We start from the raw sequence: 27,009 nt of genomic DNA, 5'->3' as shown, positions 1-27,009 counted from the left end.
CTGACTGTATAGAGCTTCTCCATCTTTGGCTGCAAAGAATATAATCAATCTGATTTCGGTGTTGACCATCTAGTGATGTCCATGTGTAGAGTCTTCTCCTGTGTTTTTAGAAGAGGGTGCTTGCTATGACCAGTGCGTTCTCTTGGCAAAACTCTATTAGCCTTTGCCCTGCTTCATTCTGTATTCCAAGGCCAAATTTGCCTGTTACCCCAGGTGTTTCTTGACTTCCTACTTTTGCATTCCAGTCCTCTATAATGAAAAGGACATCTTTTTTGGGTGTTAGTTCTAAAAGGTCTTGTAGATCTTCATAGCACCATTCAACTTCAGCTTCTTCAGCGTTACTGGTTGGGGCATAGACTTGGATTACGGTAATATTGAATGGTTTGCCTTGGAAACGAACAGAGATCATTCTGTCATTTTTGAGATTGCATCCAAGTACTGCATTTCGGACCCTTTTGTTGACCATGATGGCTACTCCATTTCTTCTAAGGGATTCCTGCCTGCAGTAGTAGATATAATGGTCATCTGAGTTAAATTCACCCATTCCAGTCCATTTTAGTTCGCTGATTCCTAGAATGTCGACGTTCACTCTTGCCATCTCCTGTTTGACCACTTCCAGTTTGCCTTGATTCATGGACCTGACATTCCAGGTTCCTATACAATATTGCTCTTTACAGCATGGGACCTTGCTTCTATCAGTAGTCACATCCACAACTGGGTATTGTTTTTGCGTTGCCTCCATCCAAAGCCATTAAACATCCACGGGTGTTTAATAAACAGTCATAAAAGCAGGGGCCCTTCAGCGCACCTGTACTCTGCAGCCCCTCCTCCCACCTCGGACAAAAGCCCCACCCTTCTTGGTGCTCTTTTCCTTCCTCGAGTGTCCCTGGTTTTGCCATCTACCAATGCGTTCCTAAAGGACAGCACTTAATTTGCCTATTTTTGAACCTCGTATAAATGGTGATTCTACTGCATATCTTCTGGGCCTTTGCCTCTGTAGTCCATTGCGATGGCCCACATCGTTTTGTGGAAGCTGTGGGGTCATATACTGTTCCTGGGGTGAATCTTTTTTTTTTTTTTCCTGGGGTGAATCTTAAGCCTGTTTCCCAGGCGCCTCCCTTGCCCTTGACCTCTTGCTCTACCTGCATGCTGGTTGTACCAGCATTAACATCGCTGAGGGTCCCTGATGTCGGTGTGGCCATATGAGCACCATGGTTCAGCTGAACCACGTTGGGGACATCGCCTACCTCCCGAAGCTCATTCTTCTCCTTGTGAAAAGCTGGTCGAGATAAAAATGGTTGGAGCGTCATCATGGGGATCAGATGGGCTGATGGTAAGGGTGCAGTAGTCACCCAGTGGCAAGTGGGCAAGTACCATTGAGGGCACATGCTCTGGGATCTGAACCAGAGGCGGGAGGCTGATGGAGAAGAGAAATGGGGGTGGGATGAGGGGGTGTTTATTAGTTTTAAGAAGAAGGAGAAAACATGAGCCACTTTTTGAAATAAGGACAGTGAGAGCAGAAATGCCCCAGCGCCCCAGAGCTCCCAGTGCACCCTGCACACGGTTGCTGGTGAGTTTAGCTCACAGCTGGCTGTACCCGGGGCTGAGCAGGCTGCCTGTTGTGGAGCCTGGCTTCCAGCTCCAGGGAGAGGAGCAGGGGAGACGGGCGATGCAGGAAGGAGGTGGGCTGGCAGGGCAGGGAAAGGGCCTAGTGCAGTGCCTGGGGGCTGCTGGGGTGGGGTTGAGGTGGGGAGGGGGAGAGTGACACTGAGTTCCCACGCCCCCTGGGCACCCAGGGGTGCTGAGCCACACGGAGGCCCCGCCTGCTCTGTGCCTCTTCCCCGGCGAGGCAGCGTCGGGGGGGTACGGGGTGACACTTTCCAGTGTTCCTCTGCAGCGCCTGCCGACTGCCCAGGGGGCGTGTTCCCAGTGTTGGGATTGGTCTCCCCAGTGATGAGCAGGAGGCTCTAGCCTTTCTCCCCTGGCTGCTTTACCTACACTGACCCCTCAGGTTCACGTGGAAACCTCCAGTACTCTTAACACCCTTGGTCTTTAGGAAGATAATTTTTCTCGTGGCATTTGGAGGTGTTGTGAGGATGTACTTGTCCACTGATGAGGAAATGAAAGGTAGATAACTTAGGGGATGCTGAGTGCTGTCCTGATGGTTACTCTGCAGTGAACGGAAGGGCGGCTCAGAAGCGTCTTGGCAGAGCCCCAGTTCCAGGCTTGCTGCTCCCATTGCCCAGCACATCTGGGATTCACGTGGACCCTTTGCTTCTTACCTTTCACCTAAGGAAAGCACCGCTGCAGGTCAGGAGGGAGGAAGCGGGGATGTTTAGAGAATGTCACTGGCAGAAAAGGGGCTTGTGAAGGTGCTGAGTGTTAGAGTGTGACAAGTCCTCTGGGCCTCTGCCTGGTGGCTTTCCGAGAGGAATGGGAATGGTGTGTTCTTGGGTGGATTCCAGGGACTGTGGAAAGAGGCACTAGCAAGGACCAGGCACTTGTCTTTTGTGATAACTCGTGCTCGAATAAGGCTAAGAGCACCTACTTTAGTTGGTGGGAGGCTTCAGCTTAGAGGGGTCAAGAAACTTTTTGATGTTCACACAGCCAGTGAGAGGTGGGACTGAGCTAGATGGTGTGTCCCCAGGGTCTGGAATCCCCCTTTCCAGGCCCCCTCATTGCACCCTGCTGCAGCCAGACCCCCTCCCAGCTCAGGCTCCTTGTGACGGAGAGGTTCCTATGTTGGGTCTCTTTTGTGGGTTCAATCGTGTCCGACCCTATGGACTGTAGCCCACCAGGCTCCTCTGTCCATTCAATTTTCCAGGCAAGAATACTGGAGTGGGTTGCCATTTCCTCCTCCAGGGGCTCTTTCCAACGTAGAGATTAAACCCACGGTGTCCTGTGTCTCCTGTGTTGGCAGACAGATTCTTTACCACGAGAGCCACCTGCAAAACCCAGGTTGGGTCTGGGAGGTGCTTTTGTGCTGGTGGCTCTTTCTGATCTGGCCCTGAGGACACAGGCTTGTGACACCTAATCTGTTCAGAGGAGACTAGCTCTGCTCTGCTGGGCAATGTCAAGTCAGCCACTGTTGGCAGACCCTTGGAAAGCTGTGGGCACGTCCTTGGCCTTTCTCTGTGTGGCCAGTGGCTCAGACACCTGTCTGGATCCTTTTCTCCAGCATTTCATGGTCACACAAGGTTCTGAGTCACACGGGGGCCCTGCCTGCTCTATGCCTCTTTCTGGGGAGGCAGGAGGGTGGGGCGGGTGATGCTCTTCAGTGTTCTCAAAGGTGGCGGCCGTGGGCACCAGAATTTACCTCCCTGAAGCGCAGATGCCCTCTCAGGCCAAGTTAGCCTAGATTTTCTGGCTCATCCTCTCTTTGGAACTGATGTAAACTGAAACTGCGGTAGGAGCTAGGAAGGGCCCCCAAGATTCAGCTGATGTGTGTCTTCGAGAGTCACGCAGTAAATTTGGTTGCTTGTGTTTTTCATGTGAAAGGTGGTTATTGCCTTGGTGGCATCTCCTACTCCCTGGGATGCCCAGGTAAATAGAGAGAGATCCTCGGGTGCATGGGGGAAGACTCTGGCATTGATGTTCCAGCACTTTCTGTCAGGAGTTGGCCCTCAGGCCAGATTCAGTCTGCTGCTGTTGGCTGCTTGCTCAGTTGCTCAGTCCTGTCCGACTCTTTGTGACCCCATGGACTGCAGCATGCCAGGCTTCCCTGTCCTTTGCTGTCTCTTGGAGTTTACTCAAACTCATGTTCATCGAGTTGGTGATGCCATCCAACCATCTCATCCTCTGTCATCGCCTTCTCCTCGTGCCCTCAGCCTTTCCCAGCATCAGGGTCTTTTCCAATGAGTCAGCTGTTTGCATCAGGTGGCCAAAGTATTGAAGCTTCAGTATCAGCATCAGTCCTTCCAATGAATATTCAGGGTTGATTTCCTTTAGAATTGACTTGTCTGATCTCCTTGCAGTCCAAGGGACTCTCAAGAGTCTTCTCCAGCACCACAGTTCAAAAGCATCATTTCTTCTGCACTCAGTCTTCTTTATGGTCCAACTCTCACATCCGTACATGACTACTGGAAAAACCGTAGCTTTGACTATATGGACCTTTGTAGGCAAAATGATGTCTCTGCTTTTTAATATGCTGTCTGGGTTTGTCATAGCTTTTCTTCCCAGGAGTGAGCGTCTTTTAATTGCAAGACTGCAGTCACCATCTGCAGTGATTTTGGAGCCCAAGAAAATAAAGTCTGTCACTGTTTCCATTGTTTCCCCATCTGTTTGCCATGAAGTGATGGAACCAGATGCCATGATCTTAGTTTTCTGAATGTTGAGCTTTAAGCCAACTTTTTCACTCTCTTTCACTTTCATCAAGAGGCTCTTTAGTTCCTCTTCACTTTCTACCATTAGTGTGGTGTCATCTGCATATCTGAGGTTATTGATATTTCTCCTGGCAATCTTGATTCCAGCTTGTGCTTCATCCAGCCGGGCATTTCTCATGATGTACTCTGCATGTGAGTTAAATAAGCAGGGTGACAACATATAGCCTTGACCTACTCCTTCCCCAGTTTGGAACCAGTCTGTTGTTCCATGTCTGGTTCTAACTGTTGCTTCTTGACCTGCATGCAGGTTTCACAGGAGACAGGTAAGGTGGTCTGGTATTCCCATCTCTTTTAAGAATTTTCCACAGTTTGTTGTGATCCACACAAAGGCTTTAGCGTAGTCGATGAAGCAGAAGTAGATCTTTTTCTAGAATTCTCTTGCTTTTTCTGTCCAGCGGATGTTGGCAATTTGATCTCTGGTTCCTCTGCCTTTTCTAAATCCAGCTCGTACATCTGGAAGTTTTCAGTTCACATGCTGTTGAAACCTAACTTGAAGGATTTTAAGCATTACCTTGCTAGCATGTGAGATGAGTGCAGTTGTACAGTAGTTTGAACATTCCTTGGCATTGCCCTTCTTTGGGATTGGAATGAAAACTGACCTTTCCCAGTCCTGTGGCTGCTGCTGAGTTTTCCAAATTTTCTCATTCTACAGAAAGGATTTTTCTTGGCAAAAGACTTCTGAAGAGGCAGTAAAAAGTGGGTAGAAAACTTATTGTTTAATGGGTATAAAATTTCAGTTTGGGATGATGAAAAAGTTCTGGAGATGGATATTGGTGAAACTCCTTTGTAAACCCTCCAGTGACAAGGACAGGTGGGTCTGATCAGCCCCGCTTTATAGCAGGATAAATGGAGACTTGGAGTGGATATGATTTTCTTAAAATTACCCAGTGAATGGGAGGGCGTTCAGTCAGCCCCAGCTTTCTGAAGTTATCTTGCCATGGATGTCTGGGTCCAAAGAAGAACTGGAAGAATTGGGGTTGGATTTTTCCCAGAAGACTTTTTAATTTATTTTTAAAAGTTTTAATTAAAAAAAAAATTTATTTAATTTTTGGCTGTGCTGGGTCTTCGTTGCTGCGCAGGCTTTTCTCTAGTTGCGGCTGGCGGACATCTCATATGGTGGCTTCTCTCATTGCAGAGCTGAGCTCTAGGGTGCTCAGGCTTCAGTACTTGTGGCACAGAGGCTTAGTCACTTCTCGGCCTGTGGGATCTTCCTGGACCAGGATTGGAAGCCACGTCTCCTGCCTTGGCAGGGGGATTCTTAACCACTGAGCCACCAGGGAGGCCCCTAGAGGCCTTTTTTAAATGGTACAGAAGTACGTGAAATGTTCGTTTTGTTCCTTTTATGTGTTCTTTGGGCCCTCCCACCTGCCCTGGACACAGGCGCAGGAGGTGGTGTCCGGACAGTGCTTGGCCTCCCTGGGGAGAGGGGCCCTAACAGAAATCTCCGCCTGTCTGCACTGGGACCCAGCTAGGGTCTGCGGCTTCTATTTGTCCTGGCTGCCCCTGTCATGACCGAGCTGGACGTGCTGCTACCTTCTGAGCCTCTGGTATCCACTCCCCACAGAAGCTGTTTCTGGCCAAGATAAGCCGACTGCTCGCTAATCACCCCCGGCCAACTACCCACCCCCACCCCAGCGCATCCCACCCCGAGCCCGCCGGCTGCCTGTGCTGTGGGCTGGGCTTCCCCCAGAGCCTAACCACACTCCCGGGGCCTCTCGTGTTTCTGAACGTGACTTCTCCTTTCAGCTTTTGTGTTTGCCCGTCTTGGTTTCAAACTTGGATAGGTTTTTGTTCTGCAAGGGGACACTCAAAGTCCTCTCCTGGTCATCAGCATTCTTGTTGTGTGGTCCTCGGGCTGGAGGCTTTTCGTCATCACTCTGGGTTTTTCCATGCTCAGTCCTCTTTGTGGTGCCCGCCTCTGGTTCAGGAGCCCCGAAGGCAGCTCAGGGGACATGGGGACACCTTGAGAAGCCCCTGGACTCTTAATGGCATCAGCTCCCTCCACACTTTTAAACCTACCTTGACCTCACATGGTTATACTTGCTATGTCCATCTGAGGTGATTTGAATTGACTTCTTTGGTATAAAGTGAACCCTTTTAAACTGGTCTGTAGGCAATACCAGAATGGAGAGAGAAATCCACAGTGAAAGTGAAACCTTGTAGGGAGCTTCGAGTAGCTTCTTTAGGTGTTTTATTTTTAACTTCTAATTGATTTTTATTTGTAAAATTTATTTTGAATTTTTAGCAAGTCAACCAGGGAGGAAGAATGAGAGCTTGGCCTGCTGTTTCTTGGGTTCCTGTGTGCATGCTAAGTCACTTCAGTTGTGTCTGACTCTCTGCGACCCTATGCACTGTATCTGCCAGGCTCCTTTGTCCATGGGATTCTCCAGGGAAGAGTACTGCAATGGGTTCCTCTGCCCTCTTCCAGGGCAATCTTCCCGACCGAGGGATCGAACCTGTGTCTTCTGCAGCTCCTTCACTGCAGGCAGATTCTTTATGCTGAGCCACCAGGGAAGCCCTTCTTGGATTCCTACTAAGTTTTTTTCCAGGTTCAGAGTTGTATGCTTAGGAGAAAAAAAAAAACCCTAAGAAAACAGAAACTATAACTTTCAATTGTAAAAGTAATGCAGTTTCTACTGTCAAACTCAAGAAATTGTAAGGAATTATTGATAAAAGTCAGAATATTCCCTCACCAGGACATGTTTTATCAGCATTTTGGTGTATATTTCCATCTATACGTATACTTTGGAGAAGGCGGTGGCACCCCACTCCAGTACTCTTGCCTGGAGAATCCCATGGACAGAGGAGCCTGGTGGGCTGCCGTCTCTGGGGTCGCACAGAGTCGGACACGACTGAAGCGACTTAGCAGCAGCAGCAGCAGCAGCATACGTATACTCGTTTAACAAAACTGAGATCTTACTATTTCCTTCTGTTTCTCCTAACATTATACTGAAAGCATTTAAGCATTTTCCCATGGCATCAAACCAATCTTATAAACATCACACGGGTTGGCCAGAGATTGTTGAACCATTCCCCTTTGGGGGAATGTATTTGCAGTTTTGCACTGTTAACAGTAATACATGTTTGTAGTTAAATCTTTGACCTCATCCATAATGATTGCCTTGAGAGAAAATCCTGGAAGTTATTGGATCAAAGGATATACATACTTTTCATTTCTGTATATGGGCAAATTATTTTCTAGGAAAACTTGTACTGGAGTAGGCATTCCACTGGCAGAGAATGAGTGTCTGTTTTCAGCATTTAGTTTTTATAATCACTGACAATTTGTTAAGTGAAAAGTGGTAGCTTGCTGATGTCTTCATTGAGATTTGATTGCTGTGAAGGTTAAACACGTTCCCTGTGTTTATTGGCCACTGTTATTTCTCTCGTTAGTTCATGTCTTTCGGAAGTTATTCTGTGCGGTGCTTGCATTTTTCTTGTAGATTTGGAAAAGCTCTCATAATGTTAGTCTTCTTCGTAATTGTAAATCTTTTTCTCCAGCAGGTCATTAATTTTGTTGATTATATGTATGAGTGTGTGTTTATGCAGATTTTTAACTTTCATGTAGACAAATCTGTCTTTATGTTTTTTCACTTGTATGTGTATTACGAGTATTCAGTTTTCCTCTAAATCTGGGAGGAGACAACTTTTAATTTATCTGAAGCTTATTTTGGTGCAAGGTATGAGTGATAATCCATATCTGTTTCCAAAAGATCCCTTTCCCCCCAAATTTCAATATTTCTGTCTATTGAAATATTGTTCCTTTCCTCTGTGACATGAAATGCCGTCTTTATCATATACTGTATTCTCATATGTTCCTGTCCTTTCTCTGGACTAGCATTTTCCATTGTCAAATGCTGTTGGGATTAAAGTAACTTTGAGCCATCCTCATCACCCCTTTTGAAGATGCTTATATACAAAGTTAAAAGTCATGTTTTCCAGGTGGAGAAAGAAAAATTCCCCTTGGAATCAATTCAGTGAACAGACACTTTTGGGGCTTCAGTGACAAAAAACAAGTTGTATGAGTTAGGGATGCACTGCCCAAAATAAGACTGTGCACAGTTGTGAACATTCAGACAGGCATCCTGCCAAGTATTCTACGCACCAACCGAAGAATCCACAGGCCAGTGAGTTGTAATAAAAAGGGCTATTTTCATGTTCCCAGGCTCCTGCAGTGAAAGAACATGCACTGTTTTCAAACCAGATGCATCCGTCTGGTTTTTAGTTTCTACCACTTCCTGGCTTATGGGTTTATTCTTAGGACCACAGTTTCATGTTGTTCTGAAAATGAAGTATGTACCAGTCCCCAAGGTGCCTTTGGGGTTTGGGGTTCATCTGCCTTTTCATATCTCAGTGGGAACCACTGACCCTAGGATGGGTTTAGTTCACCCCAGTCGCTCAGTCGTGTCCAACTCTTTGCAACCCCGTGGACTGCAGCATGCCAGACTTCCCTGTCCATCACCAACTCCTGGAGCTTGCTCAGACTCATGTCCATCAAGTCAGTGATGCCATCCAAGCATCTCATCCTCTGTTGTCCCTTCTCCTCCCGCCTTCAGTCTTTCCCAGCACCAGGGTTTTTTCGAAAGAGTCAGTTCTTGGCATCAGGTAGCCAAAGTATTGGAGTTTCAGCTTCAGCATCAGTCCTTCCAATGAATATTCAGGACTGATTTCCTTTAGGTTGGGATACCTAGGCATTTTCCCAACTGTGAGGTGACCAGTAGTCCCTAATTCTGGGTTCTATTGGTTCCATAGAAGTTCTTCAGGGGTTTTACAAACTGTGAACCACGATTAACATTTTAATCAGCTGAGAGAGTGTTTCATTGCTATTTTATATGTTTGGGTTCTCCGTAAGAGTTTGTCTTGCCTGACCTGGAAAGACCAAGGTCTCTTGGAGTTCCAAAGTCATGTAGTTCTGTAAATTCCTCATGCTGTCAGCTCACCCAGAGGTAGCCTGGGGTGTCCAATTCTGTGTTCTTGATAATTGTTGTTATTTAGGGTTGTTTCCAAATTTGCTGGTATACTGAGTGCAGCACTTTAGCAGCATCATCTTTTAGGATTTAAAATAGCTCAGCTGGAATTCCATCACCTCCACTTGCTTGGTTGGTGGTGATGCTCCCTAAGGCCCAGCTGACGTCACACTCCAGGACGTCTGGCTCTCGGTGAGTGATCACACCATCACAGTTAATTGAGAAGAAAGGAAACCTGGAGAAAACCCTAAGCCACCAACTGGCTGAAAGTTGATTCAGGGGTTGGGCCCTTGTCTTCTCCTGTGTTTTACTTTTGTCCCCTTGGCTGCCTGGTGGCCTCAGAACTGGCTCCTCCTCGTGTTCAGGTGTGGGGCTCCTCCATCACTCACCTTTGTTCCTCCTGGGGTAGTTCATGATCATGAGCTATATTCTTTCTATCCCAGGCAGGGAACGTGGTGACGGGAGAGATGGTAGAAGAGCTTATTCTTTCTGGAGCAGATATCATCAAAGTGGGAGTTGGACCAGGTAAGACTTGCTGGGAGGATTGGGGTCTAACACTGGGAGATGCCCAGAAGGGACCTCAGGAATGATCCAGCCACAGGTTTAAAGCACATTTCTTTTGGAAGTATTGTTGAGCTTCTGATCGGAAGAGGCTCCTGAATAGAAATATCACTGAGCTGCTTTCTGATGCCTCTGGGAATTTCTGAATGAACTTGAATGTGGTTCGATTCAAATAAGGTCTTGGTTTCAGAACATTCCTGTGGAAGAAAAGAGTGAGAGTCATGAATGATCCCATTCACCTCGAAGAGGAAGGTGAGGGATGAAGAGCTCACAGGGACAGTTAATGGATGTGAATGACTCCAGTTTATGTGAATGTTTGAGGGACCCCAAACATTACAAATAAGCATGCAGCTGAGGCCACATTTGAACTTGACTCATGGCCCAGGCAGTTATCACCTTTGGCTCTTCAGCTGATACATATCCAGCTCAGATTTTGCTGCATCCTCCCAGGCCTTCTCTCCCAGGGCCAGCAGTGGCATTCTGAGTGGAGGAATAAGGTGGCGCCTTTCTACCGTCTTCTGGGTAGATCTGTTTCTCTCAGGGCCACTTGATGCTGACCTTCCCTTTCGGCCAGACAGGTGCATGAACTTCCTTATTTTTAATTTCTTCATATTAAAAATTCCTCCTCGCACATCCATGACTAACCAAACACTAAAATGGGAGAGAAGGAAAAGAGATATACATTTTCACTTGAGAATAAAAAAAAACAGCAAAGTTTTTTTTTTTTTTTTTAACAAATACCATGCTCTCAGAAGACACTACCAAAAAAGGAAGCAAACCATAATCTGCGAGGGAGGCAGAAAACTTGGTTGTGTTGTGACCTGGCACAGTCGTCAGCCTTGAGGGACCTGGATGGGCAGGAAGAGACTCTTCAGGAAGGAGAGCCCTGTAGGCTTGTAAAAGGCCCTAAGCATTTTTTTTTTCTTTAAATAATTTTATCTTTATTTTTGGCTGTGTTGGGTGTTTGTTGCTGTGCAGGCTCTTCTCAAGTTTTGGTAGACGGAGGCTACTCTCTAGTCGTGCTGCAGGGGCTTCTCATTGTGGGGGCTTTTGTTTCGGAGCGCAGGCTCCAGGCACGTGGGCTCAGTAGTAAGGGCTCCCGGGCTGTAGAGCACAGGCTCAGTAGTTGTGCCACATGGGCCTAGTTGCTCCCTGGCACGTGGGATCTTCCTGGACCGGGGGTCAAACTTGTGTCTCCTGCCTTGGCTCAGCTCCTTACTACTGAGCTCCACCAGGGAAGCGCGGGTGACAGCATTAAATAAGGTTCATCATAGAACAACTCCTGGGACCTGGGGGAGAAAAGCATTAAAAATGCGCCCCACGGCCACTGGGGCTGGGAGGAAGTGGGTACCCAGTTTCTCCTTTTAACCTGGGGGTTCATCAGGACCACTCCCCCGCCTTGTCCCCCACCCATGCAGAGTTCCAGGCCACTGCAGCTGAGTCCCTGCCCACCAGGATCTCGCAGTGGAGTGGGAAAGGAGAAAGGCCGATTCTGAACCAGAACCAGAGGTTGTAAAGCTCCAGTTGTGCCTCGCACAGTGCGTGTCTGGGGCAGGGGTGCCTTGGTCGGGAGGGAAGTGCCACAGCCCCCAGGGAGCGAGTGGCTGTGTTGTAAGGATGGACAGAAGGAGACGGCTCCTCCCTGCAACTGGATGTGGGGGAAGGCGGCTCCCCTGGTCCCGGTGTCTCTGCCGGAGCCAGGCCTCAGAGTATATATATAGCCTTGGCTCTTGACCTGTCGGGAGAGGTTTGTGGGCAGCTGGGAAGCCACTGGTGATGGTGGGGGAAAAGGAGAGGAGGCAGAGGCTTAGCACGAGTCTGGTGGGAGTGGAGGAGTTCATGCCCAGCTTTTACACGGGCCCATAGGCAACACCCCCAGACAGGCAGGAGGGACGGAGTGAGTGAGTGAGTGGTGAAGCGGTGGAGACAGGGACGTGACTCATTCATTCTTGAGTTCACGCATTCTTTCAGTGACTATTTATAGAGGCCTTATTATACACAAAGCTATGTTCTCAGTGCTGGATCCACAACAATGAATATCCACGGAGCTTACCCTCCAGCGGAGAAAACAGATCCTCAGTTCTTACACAAATAATGACTTAAATGCTCTTTTTGAAATGAGGCTGTGACGAACAACGTGCCTGAGGCAGTGACATTGAAGTTGAAGCCTGGAAGATGAGAAAGGGTTGGCCAGACCAGGGGTTGGTGCAGAGGGGAGCGCTCGGGGAACAGAACATCACGTACAGATCCCTGAGGTGGGAGGAACGGAAAGGTCATCGAGGCTGGGGGGTGCCGAGTGGGGCGGGCAGAGAGAAGAGGGGACAGGCAGGTAGACAGTACAGAGTGTGAGCTGGGTGGCCTCGGAGCGGGCGCTGGTCTGCTGGGAGGGAAGGGGAGGTTTGAGCACGGAGATGTGCTGGAGAGGCCCGTCTAATTTGGCCTGGACCTAACTGGGCTAATGCACTGCAGACAGTGAACTAGAACTGGAGTTGACCATGGGGAGGGCAGAGGTCAGGGGGGATGAAGGCATCAAGGTGGCTGGTTTGAGTTCTGCAGTGGAAGCTCACCTCAGAGGCTGGGCTGGACAGGGTGAGAGATGGACCAGGAGAGGGTGAGGACCGGGAGGCTGGCGTGTGTAGAGGCCAGAGCCGAGGCAGAGGGAGGCTGGACTGGGAGGCTGGCATGTGTAGAGGCCAGAGCCGGGTCAGAGGGAGGCTGGACCGGGAGGCTGGCATGTGTAGAGGCCAGAGCCAGGTCAGAGGGAGGCTGGACCGGGATGCTGGCGTGTGTAGAGGCCAGAGCCGAGGCAGAGGGAGGCTGGACTGGGAGGCTGGCATGTGTAGAGGCCAGAGCCGGGTCAGAGGGAGGCTGGACCAGGAGGCTGGCATGTGTAGAGGCCAGAGCCAGGTCAGAGGGAGGCTGGACCGGGATGCTGGCGTGTGTAGAGGCCAGAGCCGAGGCAGAAGGTGGCTGCTAGCACGCCCTGAGCACCGGCCTCTTTTGCTCAGCGGATTACTGGAGGCTGGGCAGTCTTCATCCCTCATGCCATTTCATCTCCATCACAGCCCCATGAGGTCAATGCTTTCATTTCAACCTTTTAAGCGACACACTGAGGCTTAGAGAAGTGAGTCATTTGACAGAAGTTGAAGGTCAAGGAGGCTCAAGGCCATGGGAGGCATCTGAAGGTCCCTTGTGGTTGTGTGGGAAGTGAGGGAAGGTGGGAAGGAGTGGAGTTGGAGGCTGGGAAGTCAGTAAGAGGGAGCTGATGTCGTGGAGAGTGATGGTGACCGGTGTAGTGGGGTGTGTCCTGGACTTGAGCAGATGAGGGTGATATGGCCCAGAAGGGATGAGTGGCCAGGACAGCGGTTATACCCACCTCTGCTGAGCTGCGGGGGGCTGCTCTGCCCCGCGCCCCACCTCCCCCCTGCTCCGCCCCCAGGAAATGGGGGTAGGGCTGTGTGATGGGAGAGGAGGCTCATTGTCTCGAGTCCTGCTCAGCCCTAACCATCTCTCTCTGGGGTCCCCCTCCTCCTCCATCCAGGTTCCGTGTGCACCACCCGCACCAAGACAGGGGTGGGCTACCCCCAGCTGAGCGCTGTGATCGAGTGCGCAGACTCGGCCCACGGCCTGAAGGGGCACATCATCTCGGTAAGTGTCCCGGCAGGGCTGGGAGGGGACGTTTCCGGGAGGCCCTTGCTCCCCGGCCACCCTTCACCTCGTTGGTGACCCTGCAGTCTCGGGAGCCAGCTGGGGACCATGCTCGCAGTGTTCGGTGATGGTGACACTCAACAGAGATACAGGCCCTACTGCCTAGGGACTGCAGAGACGGGGGCGGCTCCTTGGTCAGCAACTACTCTGTAGTCAGTAATAGCTGGAGGTGGTGCGTATCATGATGGGATACATGGGGAGCTTTGAGAAAATGAGAGGGTCACGTATTTGCTTGCTAGGGCTCGATGTAACAAAGTGCCCCTTACCAGAGGAAGCACAAGCTGGAATCAAGACTGCTGGTGGAAGTATCAATAACCTCAGATATGCAGATGACACCACCCTTATGGCCGGAAGTGAAGAAGAACCAAAGAGCCTCTTGATGAAGGTGAAAGAGAAGAGTGAAAAAGTTGGCTTAAAACTCAACATTCAGAAAACAAGAGATCATGGCATCTGGTTCCATCACTTCATGGCAAATAGATGGGGAAACAGTGACAGACTTTATTTTTTGGGCTCCAAAATCACTACAGATGGTGACTGCAGCCATAAATTAAAAGATGCTTGCTCCTTGGAAGAAGAGTTATGACAAACCTAGACAGCATATTAAAAAGCAGAGACTTATTTGCCAACAAAGGTCTGTCTAGTCAAAGCTATGGTTTTTCTAGTAGTCATGTATGGATGTGAGAGTTGGACTATAAAGAAAGCTGAGCACTGAAGAATTGATGCTTTTAAACTGTGGTGTTGGAGAAGACTCCTGAGAGTCCCTTGGACTGCAAGGAGATCCAATCAGTCCATCCTAAAGGAAATCAGTCCTGAATATTCATTGGAAGGACTGTTGCTGAAGCTGAAACTACAATAGTTTGGCCACCTGATGCAAAGAACTGACTCATTGGACAAAACCCTGATGCTGGGAAGGACTGAAGGCGGGAGGAGAGGGAGAAGGCAGAGGATGAGATGGTTGGATGGCATCACCGACGCAATGGACATGAGTTTGAGTAAACTCTGGGAGTTGCTGATGGACAGGGAGGCCTGGTGTGCTGCAGTCCAGGGGGTCGCAAAGAGTTGGACATGACTGAGTGACTGAACTGAACAAATAAGAGAAGTATATTGTCTCACTCTTCTGGAGGTCAGAGGTCCAAGATCAAGCTGTCAGCAGGGCCACGAAGTCTCCAGGGAAACCCCCGTTCCAGCCTCCAGAGTTTCTGGTAGTTGCTCAGCTAAGGGCACCAGAGCTCTGGTTTTCACAGGGCATCCTCCCCGCATGCACGGCTGCCTTTGTGTCCAGATTTCTCCTTTTTATAAGAACATCAGTCGTATGGGACTAGAGCCCACCTTCCTCCAAGGTGACCTCATCTTAGCTATTCACATCTGCAGTGCTGTCAGTGCTCCGGCCGGTCACCGGTTTCTGTAGTGAGCACGATTCGGTGCGATGCTGGGGGCAGAAGTTAGATTATGCAGGTGGAGGGGTATATGGATGGAGGTGAAGAGAGTCAGTGATCTAACAATACTGTTATGGAGCTCCTTGAGGGAAAACACCCCAGTACTCAGCGACTACATGTTACAGATTGAATCTGTGTCAATTTAACCCTCATTTTATCCGTCATTCTCCTCTACCTTTATTGACATGTCCATCATTCAAGTAGTCATCACATCTGTCTCCTTCTAGGTGAGATGCTCAGAACAGGGCAGAACTTGTCAGATACAGTTGGATGGACTTGGACAGAGCTATGGCTTCAGTTTATGTGAGTTATACATGTATATCCTGAAAGTGAAAGTCTCTCAGTCGTGTCCTACTCTTCGCAACCCCATGGTCTGTACAGTCCATGGAATTCTCCAGGCCAGAATAGTGGAGTGGGTAGCCTTTGCCTTCTCCAGGGTATCTTCTCAACTCAGGGATTGAACCCAGGTCTCCCACATTGCAGGCAGATTCTTTACCAGCTGAGCCATAAGGGAAGCCCGGATATATATCCTATAAACATTTGAATTATATATACTTAATAATATATATCTAAATTCTGAACTTTTGGCATGTTTTTAGCGGTGCTATAACAATGGACTCATATTAAATATAGTAAATTAAATCTTCAGTCCTTTTCACTTGTTCAGTTGCTAAGCCAAGCTCTCACATTAAATAATTGACAGGATATTTTGGTTAAAAAAAAAAGTGGGTATAGTAAATTAACATATTCTGGTGGAATGATCTGTTATTGGTTTTGGTTCAGCATTGAAACTAGTGAGATTTGATTTCTGGACCTGCTTTGAGGACATAATTTGTTGTTGTTCAATCGCTTAGTCGTGTCCGACTCTTTGCTACCCCATGGGCTACAGCACGCCAGGCTTCCCTGTCCTTCACTGTCCCCTGGCGTTGCGGAAACTCATGTTCATTGAGCCAATGATGCCATCCATTCATCTCATCCTCTGTTGCCTCTTTCTCTTTCTGCCCTCAATCTTTCCCAGCATCAGGGACTTTTCCAGTGAGTTGGCTCTTTGCATCAGGTGGCCAAAGTATTGGAGTTTCAGCTTCAGTCCTTCCAATGAATATTCAGGACTGATTTCCTTTAGGATGGACTGGTTGGATCTCCTTGCAGTCCAAGAGATTTTCAAGAGTCTTCTCCAACACCACAGTTCAAAAGCGTCAATTCTTTGGCACTCAGCTTTCTTTATAGTCCAACTCCACATCCACACATGACTACTGGAAAAACTGTAGCTTTGACTAGATGGACCTTTGTTGGCAAAGTAATGTCTCTGCTTTTTAATACACTGTCTAGGTTGGTCATAACTTTTCTTCCAAGGAGCAAGTGTCTTTTAATTTCATGGCTGGAATCACCATCTGCAGTGATTTTGGAGCCCCAAAAATAAAGTCTGTCACTGTTTCCATTGTTTCCCCAACTATTTGCCATGAAGTGATGGGACTGGATGCCATAATCTTTGTCTTTTGAATGTTGATTTTTAAACCAGCTTTTTTACTCTCCTCTTTCACTTTCAACAAGAGGTTCTTGAGTCCCTCTTCGATTTCTGCTGTATGAGTGGTGTCATCTGCATATCTGAGGTTATTGATATTTCTGTCAGCAATCTTGATTCAAGCTAGTGCTTCATCCAGCCTGGCATTTTGCATGACTTACTCTACATATAAGTTAAATAAGCAGGGTGACAATGTACACTCTTGACGTACTCCTTTCCCCATTTGGAACAGTCTGTTGTTGCATGTCTCGTTCTAACTGTTGCTTCTTGACCTGCATACAGATTTCTCAGGAGGTAGGTAAGGTGACCTGGTAGTCCCATCTCTTGAAGAATTTTCTACAGTTTGTTGTGATCCACACAGTCAAAGACTTTAGTGTAGTCAATGAAGCAGGTGTTTTTCTGTAATTCTCTTGGTTTTTCCATGGTCCAGCGGATGTTAGCAATTTGATTTCTGGTTCCTCTGCCTTTTCTAAATCCAGCTTGCACATCTGGAAGTTCTCAATTCACAGACTGTTGAAGGAGCCTAGCTTGGAGAATTTTGAGCATTACTTTGCTAGAGTGTGAGATGAATGCAATTGTGTGGAAGTTTGAGCATTCTTTGGCATTGCCTTTCTTTGGGATTGGAATGAAAACTGACCTTTTCCAGTCCTGTGGCCACTGCTGAGTTTTCCAAATTTGCTCGCATATTGAGTGAAGCCCTTTCACAGCATCGTCTTTTAGGCTTTGAAATAGTTCAGCTGGAATTCCGTCATCTCTGTTAGCTTTGTTCATAGTAATGCCCCCAAAGACCCACTTGACTTCGCACTCCAGGATGTCTGGCTCTAGGTGAGTGATCACACCACCATGGTTATCTGTGTCATGAAGACCTTTTTTGTATAGTTCTTCTGTGTATTCTTGCCACCTCTTCTTAATATCTTCTGCTTCTGTTAGGTCCATACTGTTTTTGTCCTTTATTGAGCCCATCTTTGCATGGAATGTTCCCTTGGTATCTCTAATTTTCCTGAAGAGATCTCTAGTCTTTCCCATTCTGTTGTTTCCCTCTATTTCTTTGCATTGTTCACTTAAGGCTTTCTTATCTCTCCTTGCTATTCTTTGGAACTCTTCATTCAAATGGGTGTATCTTCCCTTTTCTCCTTTGCCTTTCCCTTCTCTTCTTTTCTCAGCTATTTGTAAGGCCTCCTCAGACAACCATTTTGCCTTTTTGCATTTCTTTTTCTTAGGGATGTTTTTGATCACCGCCTCCCATACAGTGTTAGGAACTTCCATCCGTAGTTCTTCAGGCACTCTATCAGATCTAATCCCTTGAATCTCTTTGTCACTTCCACTGTATAATCATAAGGGATTTGATTTAGGTCATACCAGAATAGTGGTTTTCTCTACTGTCTTCAATTTAAGTCTGAATTTTGCAATAGGAAATTTGTGATATGAGCCACAGTCAGCTCCCAGTCTTGTTTTTGCTGACTGTATAGAGCCTCTCCATTTTCGGCTGCAAAGAATATAATCAACCTGATTTCAGTATTGAGGGTATATAATATACTTTAAAAATCCCTATGAGCACACAGTCTCTTTCAGATTTTACTACAGCATCTGAGCCTTGCCGCCAGTGCTTCCCCCACATGACTTGATAAACCGAAATGAAGATCTAGGTCTTTGATTCGTGGTCCCACGCTCACTTCCTGTGCTCCTTCTGGTTTCTCATCCAGGCTTTCCGTCCATCCATCCATTCAGTTAGTTCGTACTCATTGAGCATCTACTGTGTGCTTGGGGCTGGAATAAATGACCGAAGATTTATCGGGTGCTGATAGAGTCCTTTCCCAGGTGGTGCTAGTGGTAAAGAACCTGCCTGCCAGTGCAGGAGGCATGAGATGCAGCTTCGATCCCTCGGTTGGGAAGATCCCTTGGAGAAGGGCATAGCAACCCACTCCAGTATTCTTGCCTGGTGGGCTATCGTCCACAGGGTCATGCAGAGTCAGACATGACTGAAGTGACTTAACGTGCATGTACGACAGTTCTAAGTTCTTCCACTCAATATCATTCTTTTATCTTTTGCCTCAGTGAACAAATTAAGACCCATTTGTTGAACAATTTGTGCATAAAAGGCTGACATAGAGCCAGCATCCTACATTTACGGAGTGAGTTGATTTATGGAGTGACATCATTGGAGTTACCAAACAGGGCTGTCCTCCAGGGTGGTTCTTGAATGCTCACCATAGCCGCCTCTTGGGCTGGTTGTATGACAGCAGGGAAGCTTTTCACCATACACATTCCTGGCCCCCATTCTGTTTAATTAAGAAAAAGTTTTTATTGAAGTATAGTTGCTTTACAGTGCTGTGTTTCTATTGTACAGCATAGCCACATGGATACACATATCCCCTCTTCCTTCCCACATAGGTCACACAGAGCATTGAGTGGGGTTCCTGTGCTATGCAGTCGGTTCTCACTAGTTATCTGTTTTATGCATAATAGTGTATAAACGTCAATCCCAATCTCCCAATCCATTCCACCCTCTCCTTTCCCCCTTGGTATCCCTACATTTGTTCTCTACGTCTGTGACTATTTCTGCTTTGCAAATAAGTTCGTCTGTACCATTTTTCTCGATTTCACGTATATGTGTTAAGATATGATATTTGATTTTCCCTTCTGACACAGGTCCATCTGTGTCTCTGCAAATGGCTCAGTTTCAGTCCATTTTATGGCCGAGTAATATTCCATTGTGTGTGATTGTGCGTGTGTACCACGTCTTCTTTATCTGTTCATATGTCAATGGACATTTAGGTTGCTTCCATGTCCTGGTATTGTAAATAGTGCTGAAATGAACATTGGGGTGCATGTATCTTTTTGAATTATGGTTTTCTCTGGTTATATGTCTGGAATGGGATTGCTGGGTCATATGGTAGTTCTATTTTTAGATTTTTGAGGAATCCCCATACTGTTCTCCATAATGCATGTATCAATTTACATTCTCACAATCCTGTCGAATTAGACTCTTCACAGTTTGGCCCCTAGAGCACCATATGTAATTAGTCATAAGTCTCCATTCACCATCAGGAGTCTTAATAACAATTTAGACCTTATATATATTCCTTCAATGGCTACCATTTCTAAACTTCAAATTAATGACGTTTTACTGTGGACTTACTCTGAGATTGCATACTTGTGTCTTTCTGGAAATTTCATACTTGCTTAGTTTATAGGACTTTGGGGGGAGTAGGGGTGGTAGGCTTGTGGTGACTTGTATCACAAGTCACTCTGAACATCAACCTGGGATCTCCTTACCCAGCACCCTCTAATATATAGCTTCTGTCAGCCGTTCTCTAAGTGTGTGTCCAGACCAGCAGTGCCAGTATCAGCTGAGAACTTGTGAGAAGTTCTCAGGCCTCATCTCGGACCTAGTGAATGGGAAGCCCTGAAGGCGAAATTAACAAGCCCTCCGAGTAACCTGGGTCTGTTCTCAAGCTTGAGAGGCACTGGCTTCTAGAGTCGAGGCTCAGCACACACAGGCTGGGTCCACGTGCCAGAGCCATCTTTTGACACCCACAAAACAGCTTCTCTGAGTTTGTCAGGGACAGTGACAGCCCAGGCTGGTGGTCCTGATGCTCTGAGGTTCTTATTTTTCCATTGATGGCCAGAGCTTTTGTAGGTAAGGCTAGAAATTCAATTTATAGCCAGCAGAGACCCCATGAAGTTCACAGACTTACATAGGTTCTGCACCCCTGACTTCAGCTCATTCCTCTGATCAGCTAAGCATCTTGTGGTTCAGAGCAGCTGTTTTCTTTGCTATCTGTCTAATGGAGTTTCACAAACAGGTTTTTCCCGCTTGCCTAGAGTCCTAAACCCAGTGGAAACCTGTCAGTTGTTTGGATCCTGCCACTTTGTCTGGTTTCCTTCCAGCTGCCTCATTTTACGGTTTAATCGCTGAATTTGCACATCTTTGCTACCGGAGTTCGGAAAGAAGCCACAGCAGGGTGTTGGCCACCGCCAAGAGGCTGGACTTGAGCTGGGTTTCTATTTATTGTGATCCATGTGGGCTTCCGAGAGGCAGAGGGCTGAGAAATCCAAGACACTCCCTGGGATAGGTGAAGAGTAAGGTGTGACCAGTTCATTTTGTCTTGTCATCTGCTGGGGACGTGACACAAAGCATTTTAAAGGTAGAAACAGCTTTAGAGGCTGTCAGGTATTGAACATTTATCTTCTGGGCATGGTATATCTGTAATGTCTAATCCCTGGAATGGTCTAGGTATTAAGTAGCTGTTATCTTCTTTGGACAGGTGTGTTAGTCAGAATTCTCCAGAGAAACAGAACCAGTAGGGTGTGTGTGTGTGTGTGTGCACATGTGTGTTTAGATAGAAGTAGATTTATTATACGGAGAAGGCAATGGCACCCTACTCCAATCCCATGGACGGAGGAGCCTGGTAGGCAGCAGTCCATGGGTCTCTAGGAGTTAGACACGACTGAGTGACTTCACTTTCACTTTTCACTTTCATGCATTGGAGAGGGAAATGGCAACCCACTCCAGTGTTCTTGCCTGGAGAATCCCAAGGACGGGGCAGCCTGGTGGGCTGCTGTCTATGGGGTCACACAGAGTTGGACACGTCTGAAGCGACTTAGCAGCAGCAGCAGATTTATTATAAGGAAATAAATTGGTTCATGTGATGATGGGACTGAAAAAAATTGCAAGATCTGTCGGGTGAATTGGCAAGCTGGAGGCCTAGGAGAGCTGATTGTGTGGTTCCAGGCTTGAGTTCGAAGACCTGAGAGCCAGGGAGAGCCAGTGTTTCAGTTGGAGTCAGTATCACAGTTCTAAGGCAGTCACTGAGGAAGAATCCTCTCCCTTGGGGAAGTCTCAGCCTTTTTGTGCTACTCAAGCCTTCAAGTGATTAGGTGAGGCCCATCCACATGTGGGAGAGCAATCTGCTTTACTCTGATTTGCATATTAATCTCATCCACAAAGGGCTTCCCAGGTAGTACCAGTGGTAAAGAATCTGCCTGCCAGTTTAAGAGACATGGGTTCAGTCCCTGGATTGGGAAGCTCCCCTGGAGAAGGGTATGGCAACCCACTCTAGTATTCTTACCTGGAGAACCCCATGGACAGAGGAGCCTGGTGGGCTACAGTCCATAGGATTGCCTAGAGTTGGACACGTCTGAAGTGATTTAACACACACACACTCTTATAACCAAAACACCCTCTCAGAAACACCCAGGACAATTTTTGACCAAAGGCCACTCCACAGCCCAGTCAAGTTGACATATAACATTATCACACCTGGTGAGGAGACTGAAGCTTTGAGACCTTAGTGATTTGCTCAGCATCACACTGCTGGTGGCGGGCAAAGCCAGCTCTGAAACCGAGGCCTGTTGACCTCCTGTGTTCCACGCCTTCCCTTGATCACCCTCATTTAGAAAATGTGGAGACTCAGAGGGTGAGGGCTCGCTGAAGTCACCAAGAATGCAGGGTTGGCCCAGCATTCCCGGTCCGCCCCTTTCCCACCCCAGCGCCTTGGGGGGAGCTTCAGCTTAATCTGTGCTTATAGCTTGGCCTTTCCCTCGGGGCTCCCAAGCTTGTGTTCCAGTGAAGAGATCAGAGTCAGTACCTGATGAACCCTGAGGAAGGGGAGGGATTTGAAGAACCAGATGAGTTCACTGTCCATACCCAAAATAGTCTGGACTCTGTAGTGCTTCCCAGGCAGGACCTAAAAACAAAAAAGTCCTGTGGTGAGGTTGGCTGGAATCACTGTTATCTCTTTACTCAGGGCCAAAGTTTTAACCGTTGTAATTGATAAAGACTGAGAGAGCGTACTTCTCCAGTTTGAGGAGAGAATGATAGAGGTGGGGCTGATTCAGAGTAACCCCCAACCCCCTGCTTGTCTCCACCCAGTCAGTAGAGCTCTCATCCACTTCACTGACCCTCCACAAAGAGGGATCCATTGATCCACAGATTTATTTTGTTGCTTTAATGCATTAGCTTAGGAATGGTTAGTTTAGGAATGGTCAGACCATTATTTGAAAAGATCTAAACAAAGTCATTCAAAAAATTGCATTTTTTGAGGCTTGAAAAATCCCTCCACCAAATACATTTAGCCTAGTAAAAGGTAGAAATATAGAGGAAATAAAGATTACAAGAAATGCCATCTTTTAAAAAAATTATTAAAGCATGGTGATTTACAGTGTGTTAATTTCTGCTGCGCTGCAAAGTGATTCAGTTACACACACATATATATACTTTTCCATTATGATGTATTGCAGAATATTGAATATAGTTCCCTGTGCCATATAGTAGGACACTGTTGTTTACCCATTTTATGTGTAATAGTTAGCATCTGCTAATCCCAAACTCCCAGTCTAGCCTCCCTCCAACCCCTCCCTCTTGGCAGGCACAAGATGCCTGGTTCTCTGTGTCTGTGGGTCTGTCTCTGTTTTGTAGATAAGGTCGTTTGTGTCATATTTTAGATTCCATACATAAGTGGTACTGTATTTGTCTTTGAAAAAAATAATCTATTTTTGGCTGTGCTGGGTCTTTGGTGCTGCGCGGGCTTTTCTCTGGTTGTGGCGAGCAGGGGCTAGTCTCCAGCTGCGGTGCGCAGGCTTCTCATTGCAGTGACTTCTCTTGCTGCCGAGCGTGGGCTCCAGGGTGCGCAGACTCAGTGGTTGTGGCTCCTGGGCTCTGGCACGCAGGCGCAATACTTGTGGTGCACGGGCTTAGTTGCTCCACAGCACGTGGGATCTTCCTGGATCCGGGATTGACCCCACGCCCCTGCAGTGGCAAGTGGCTTCTTTACCACTGAGCCACCAGGGGAGCCCCTGTCTTTCTCGTTTTGACTTGCTTCGTTTGGTATGATAATCTGTAGGTCCGTCCATGTTGCTGAGATGGCATGATTTCCTTCTTTTTAAGGCTGTGTACTGTTGCTCTGTGTGTGTGGAGAGAGCTTTATCCATTCACATGTCAATGGACAGGCTAGGTTCTCTCCGTGTCTTGGGTGTTGTGAATAGTGCCACTATGAACAGAGGGATGCGTGTTTCTCTTTAAATTAGAGTTTGGTCTGGATGTATGCCCAGGAGTGGGATAGCTGGATCACATGGCAACTCTAGTTTTAGTTTTTTGAGGAACCTCCATACCCCATCCTCTTCCATAGTGGCTGCACCAATTAGATTCTCACCAACAGTGTGGGAGAGTTCTTTTCTTCACACCCTATCATTTGTCATTTGTAGACTTTTTAATGATGTCCATTCTGACTGGTGTGAGGGGTACCTCATTGTAATTTTGATTGCATTTCTCTAATAACTAGAGATGATGAGCATCTTTTCATGTCCCTATTGACTATCAGTATGTCTTCTTTGGAGAAATGTCTATTTAGGCCTTTGGCCTATTTTTTGATGGGGTTGTTTGTTTGGTTTTGAGTCATATGAACTGTTTGTATATTTAGAAAATTAAGGTCTTGTCAGTTGTATCATTTGCAAATAGTTTCTCCCAGTCCATAGGTTGTCTTTTTGTTATGATTATGTTTCCTTTGCTGAGCAAAAGCTTAGAAGCTTGATTAGGTCCCATTTCTGTTTTTGCTTCTATAGAAATGCCATCTTAAGATAACCACTGCTAATGTTTTGATATGTATGCTTCTAGACATTTTTAGAGTTGACTCTTAACTAGGGTTCTAATCTCATTCATCCATTATTACAGCTGTGTGACCTTGAACAAGTCATTCCACCTTTCTGAGCCTTCCTCTTTGTTTTTCCCCACCTACAAAGTATCAACTTCTGGTACTTGTGGTGCTTGAATAGAAAAATGAAATTTGTAAGAACCCCTTGTTCATAGTTGGTGCTCGATTAGTCCCCTCTGTCCACTACATCCTTGTTTTCACTGCCCCTTCCTTTAGGGCTGGGCAGCTGTTTTTAAGAAGAGGTCATGCTGACAGTTCACAGATCGAATCATCACTCATGTCATGTGATACCTTTTCTACTAAAAGACTTCAACACTCTTGGAAAACAAAACAAGTAACCCTTGAAATATTTGCATGTTTAAAAAAAAACAAAACCTCCCTGCAGCTGTGCCTGTTCATGAATGAAAGTTACATGCATGTCTCTGCCTCCTGAGAACATGAAAGGATGCTTTGAACCTCCTTTGGAGATTACCTGTAAAAGTAGTTGGGGGCAGACTCCTTTGCCCTAAGGTGTTGTGTGACGTTGGGTTGCACTGGTTACACTGTAGCCCTGCCTGCTGGCCATGCGTTGTCTGTTTCATAAATCCCAGCCTGGCACAGTGAGTAGATGAGGTGCTATGTATGGTTTCCTCTCCCAAGCACATCATGCAGTCCTGTTAACTGTGGACATCTTGACATCTGTGGACATCCTGGGAGGAGAAGAGCTTGTTTTCTGGGGGTCCCTAGAGCGCAGGCTTTCTGAGTCAGGCCTCATCACTGACCACACAGGTGTGACATTTGCAGAAGCCCGCACGAGCAGTCACGAACTATTCACAAGTGAGATAAAGACTTAAGAACACGCTTGTGTGTGTGTGTGTGTGTAGGTGTGCACACATATTTTAAGTCAGGCCATGCTAGGGACCTTCTTATTGGGAGCATGAGTGTATTTAATCTTCTTTGTTTCTGGCCATACTGCATGGCGTATGGGATATTAGTTCCCCACCCAGGGATCGAACCCACGCTCCCTGCAGTGGACGCTTGGGCATCTTAACCACAGACTGCCAGGGCCAGTCCCTATTTATTCTTTTGAGGTTATAAGTTTGAAACCCTATTGTGGAGAACTGGTTTTGATAAAAAGATAAAGCAATTTAAAAATAATTGGCAAGTCAAGTGAAGGGCATAGAGAGGTTGCACCTTTGAAAGAGAAAGTAAAAATATGCGGTAAATTTGAAGCACCAACAAGACACACGGCCATGTGTGTGACTGTATTCACATGAAGAGCTTTGGCCACGTGCCCTTTATGGAGAGCCTGCTTCTGAAATAAATCCTTGCTTGTGACCCCATGGTCCTCCCGGGTCAGGAAAGCCAGACATGAATGATGCAGTTGATGGAGGAGGTAATTGCAGTCAGTATATATTCATAAAAACAAGAAATTGAACCCCCACCCCTGCCTTTTGATCAGAATTGCAATGAAGCAGTGTTTGAGATTCAACCAGCCAATCCTAAAGAAAATCAGTCCTGAATATTCATTGGAAGGACTGATGCTGAAGCTGAAACTTCAATACTTTGGCCATCTGATGTGTAACTGACTCATTGGAAAAAACCCTGATGCTGGGAAGGATGGAAGGCGGGAGGAGAAGTGGATGACAGAGGATGAGATGGTTGGATGGCATCACTGACGTGATGGACATGAGTTTGAGTAGGCTCTGGGAGTTGGTGATGAACAGGGAGGCCTGGCGTGCTGCAGTCCATGGGGTTGCAAAGAGCTGGACACGACTGAGCAACTGAACTGAGTGTTTGAGGTCTAGCTCCTGGAAGGACAGGCTTAAAAGCAGACCAGAAAAGGAGGATTGAGTCATAGGGACCCACGTCCTCAGTCAGAGACGCTGTTTGTAAGGTGGTTCCTCTCAGTTCCACGGAGATGCCCTCCACCTTCCTGCCATCACCATATGGGTAGCTCGGGTGGCCTGGGTCTTCTGCATCCTTCCCAAAGTGTGTCCCCTCTCCTGGGGACAGGCAGCACCTGAGCACTGACCTGGCTTCCCAGGGCCTCTGCTTCCTTGCTTTTCTCTGTTGGGTGGGCAGCTACCCCAGGCCACGTGGCTGGCCTTTTCCTCCTCGGACCTCACACAGGCCACACTGCCAACAGCAGGTAGCAGCCTGGTTCTTTTGTGCCCCTCGTGCTTGTAAGAAAACCCAGTAGGTGTGTCCTGTGGTTTTGTACTGGGTCCCTGGTGTTGAAACATAACCCCCGTGGCCAAACTGTGCCAGCAGCCCACAGTGATGGGCAGTGAACCAGTGCAGGGCGCTCTGTGGGTCAAGGGGGTGCCGGGAGCCTGTGTTTGACTTGAAGGAAACTGGGGACCTTACAAGACAGTGACAAGGAGACACAAGGCTTGAAATACAAAGGAGCAAACTCAGTGTCCTTTGAGGCTCATAAAATACTAGTGCTCTTGTGCTAAATAAGTTTCACTTCATGTCGGGCAGCGGGGAGAGGGGATGACTGAATGCTAGTTACGTGGGGATGGCCAGTGGCCAGGCATGTTGTACGAGGGCTGGTGGAGATGAGGTCCAGCCCCCCGATCCTGCCTGCTCAGTGGTTCCTGCATCCTAAGTGGAGTACTGATGCCCAGTGGGGGAGCGTGGGCGGGTGGTGGGGGCGGCGGGGTTGGGGGGTGGGGCGTGTACTGGCCTGAAACATGACTGACGGGGCCTGGGAATAGCAGGTGCAGTGGTGAGGGAGGGTATTAGCACAAGTTGGAGTGCCCGATGCAGTGAGGCCAAACAAACGGAAACATTGGA

General features: G+C 47.5%; 1 protein-coding gene across 24 annotated transcripts in view; it reads left to right on the top strand.

Annotated features, from left to right (window-relative positions):
• GMPR (guanosine monophosphate reductase) overlaps positions 1-27,009 on the top strand; it is a 60,570-nt gene that overhangs the window by 23,366 nt on the left and 10,195 nt on the right. For 5 of the 24 annotated variants that reach the window (XR_015152501.1, XR_015152505.1, XR_015152497.1 and 2 more), the window contains 3 exons: positions 9,793-9,874; positions 11,329-11,419; positions 13,452-13,558. The exons of 3 other annotated variants lie outside the window; for them this stretch is intronic. Coding sequence is in view for 5 of the 21 variants with exons in the window: in XM_086370197.1 (XP_086226323.1) it covers positions 9,793-9,874; positions 13,452-13,558; positions 15,282-15,357 (265 nt within the window). In the remaining 16 variants the exon portion in view is untranslated. Of the gene's footprint in view, positions 1-9,792; positions 9,875-11,328; positions 11,449-12,260; positions 12,500-13,451; positions 13,559-15,281; positions 15,358-27,009 lie in introns of those variants that run through there. 16 more of the 24 variants (XR_015152507.1, XR_015152502.1, XM_086370193.1 and 13 more) reach the window with 5 other exon arrangements.

This window comes from Bos grunniens, chromosome 23 (genome assembly GCF_055505025.1).
Source record: "Bos grunniens cultivar Pamir isolate PY7600 chromosome 23, Bosgru_T2T1.0, whole genome shotgun sequence".
NCBI classification, from domain to species: Eukaryota; Metazoa; Chordata; class Mammalia; order Artiodactyla; family Bovidae; genus Bos; species Bos grunniens.
Note: the sequence above shows the minus strand (reverse complement) of the source record. Positions and strands in the feature narration are given on the sequence as shown.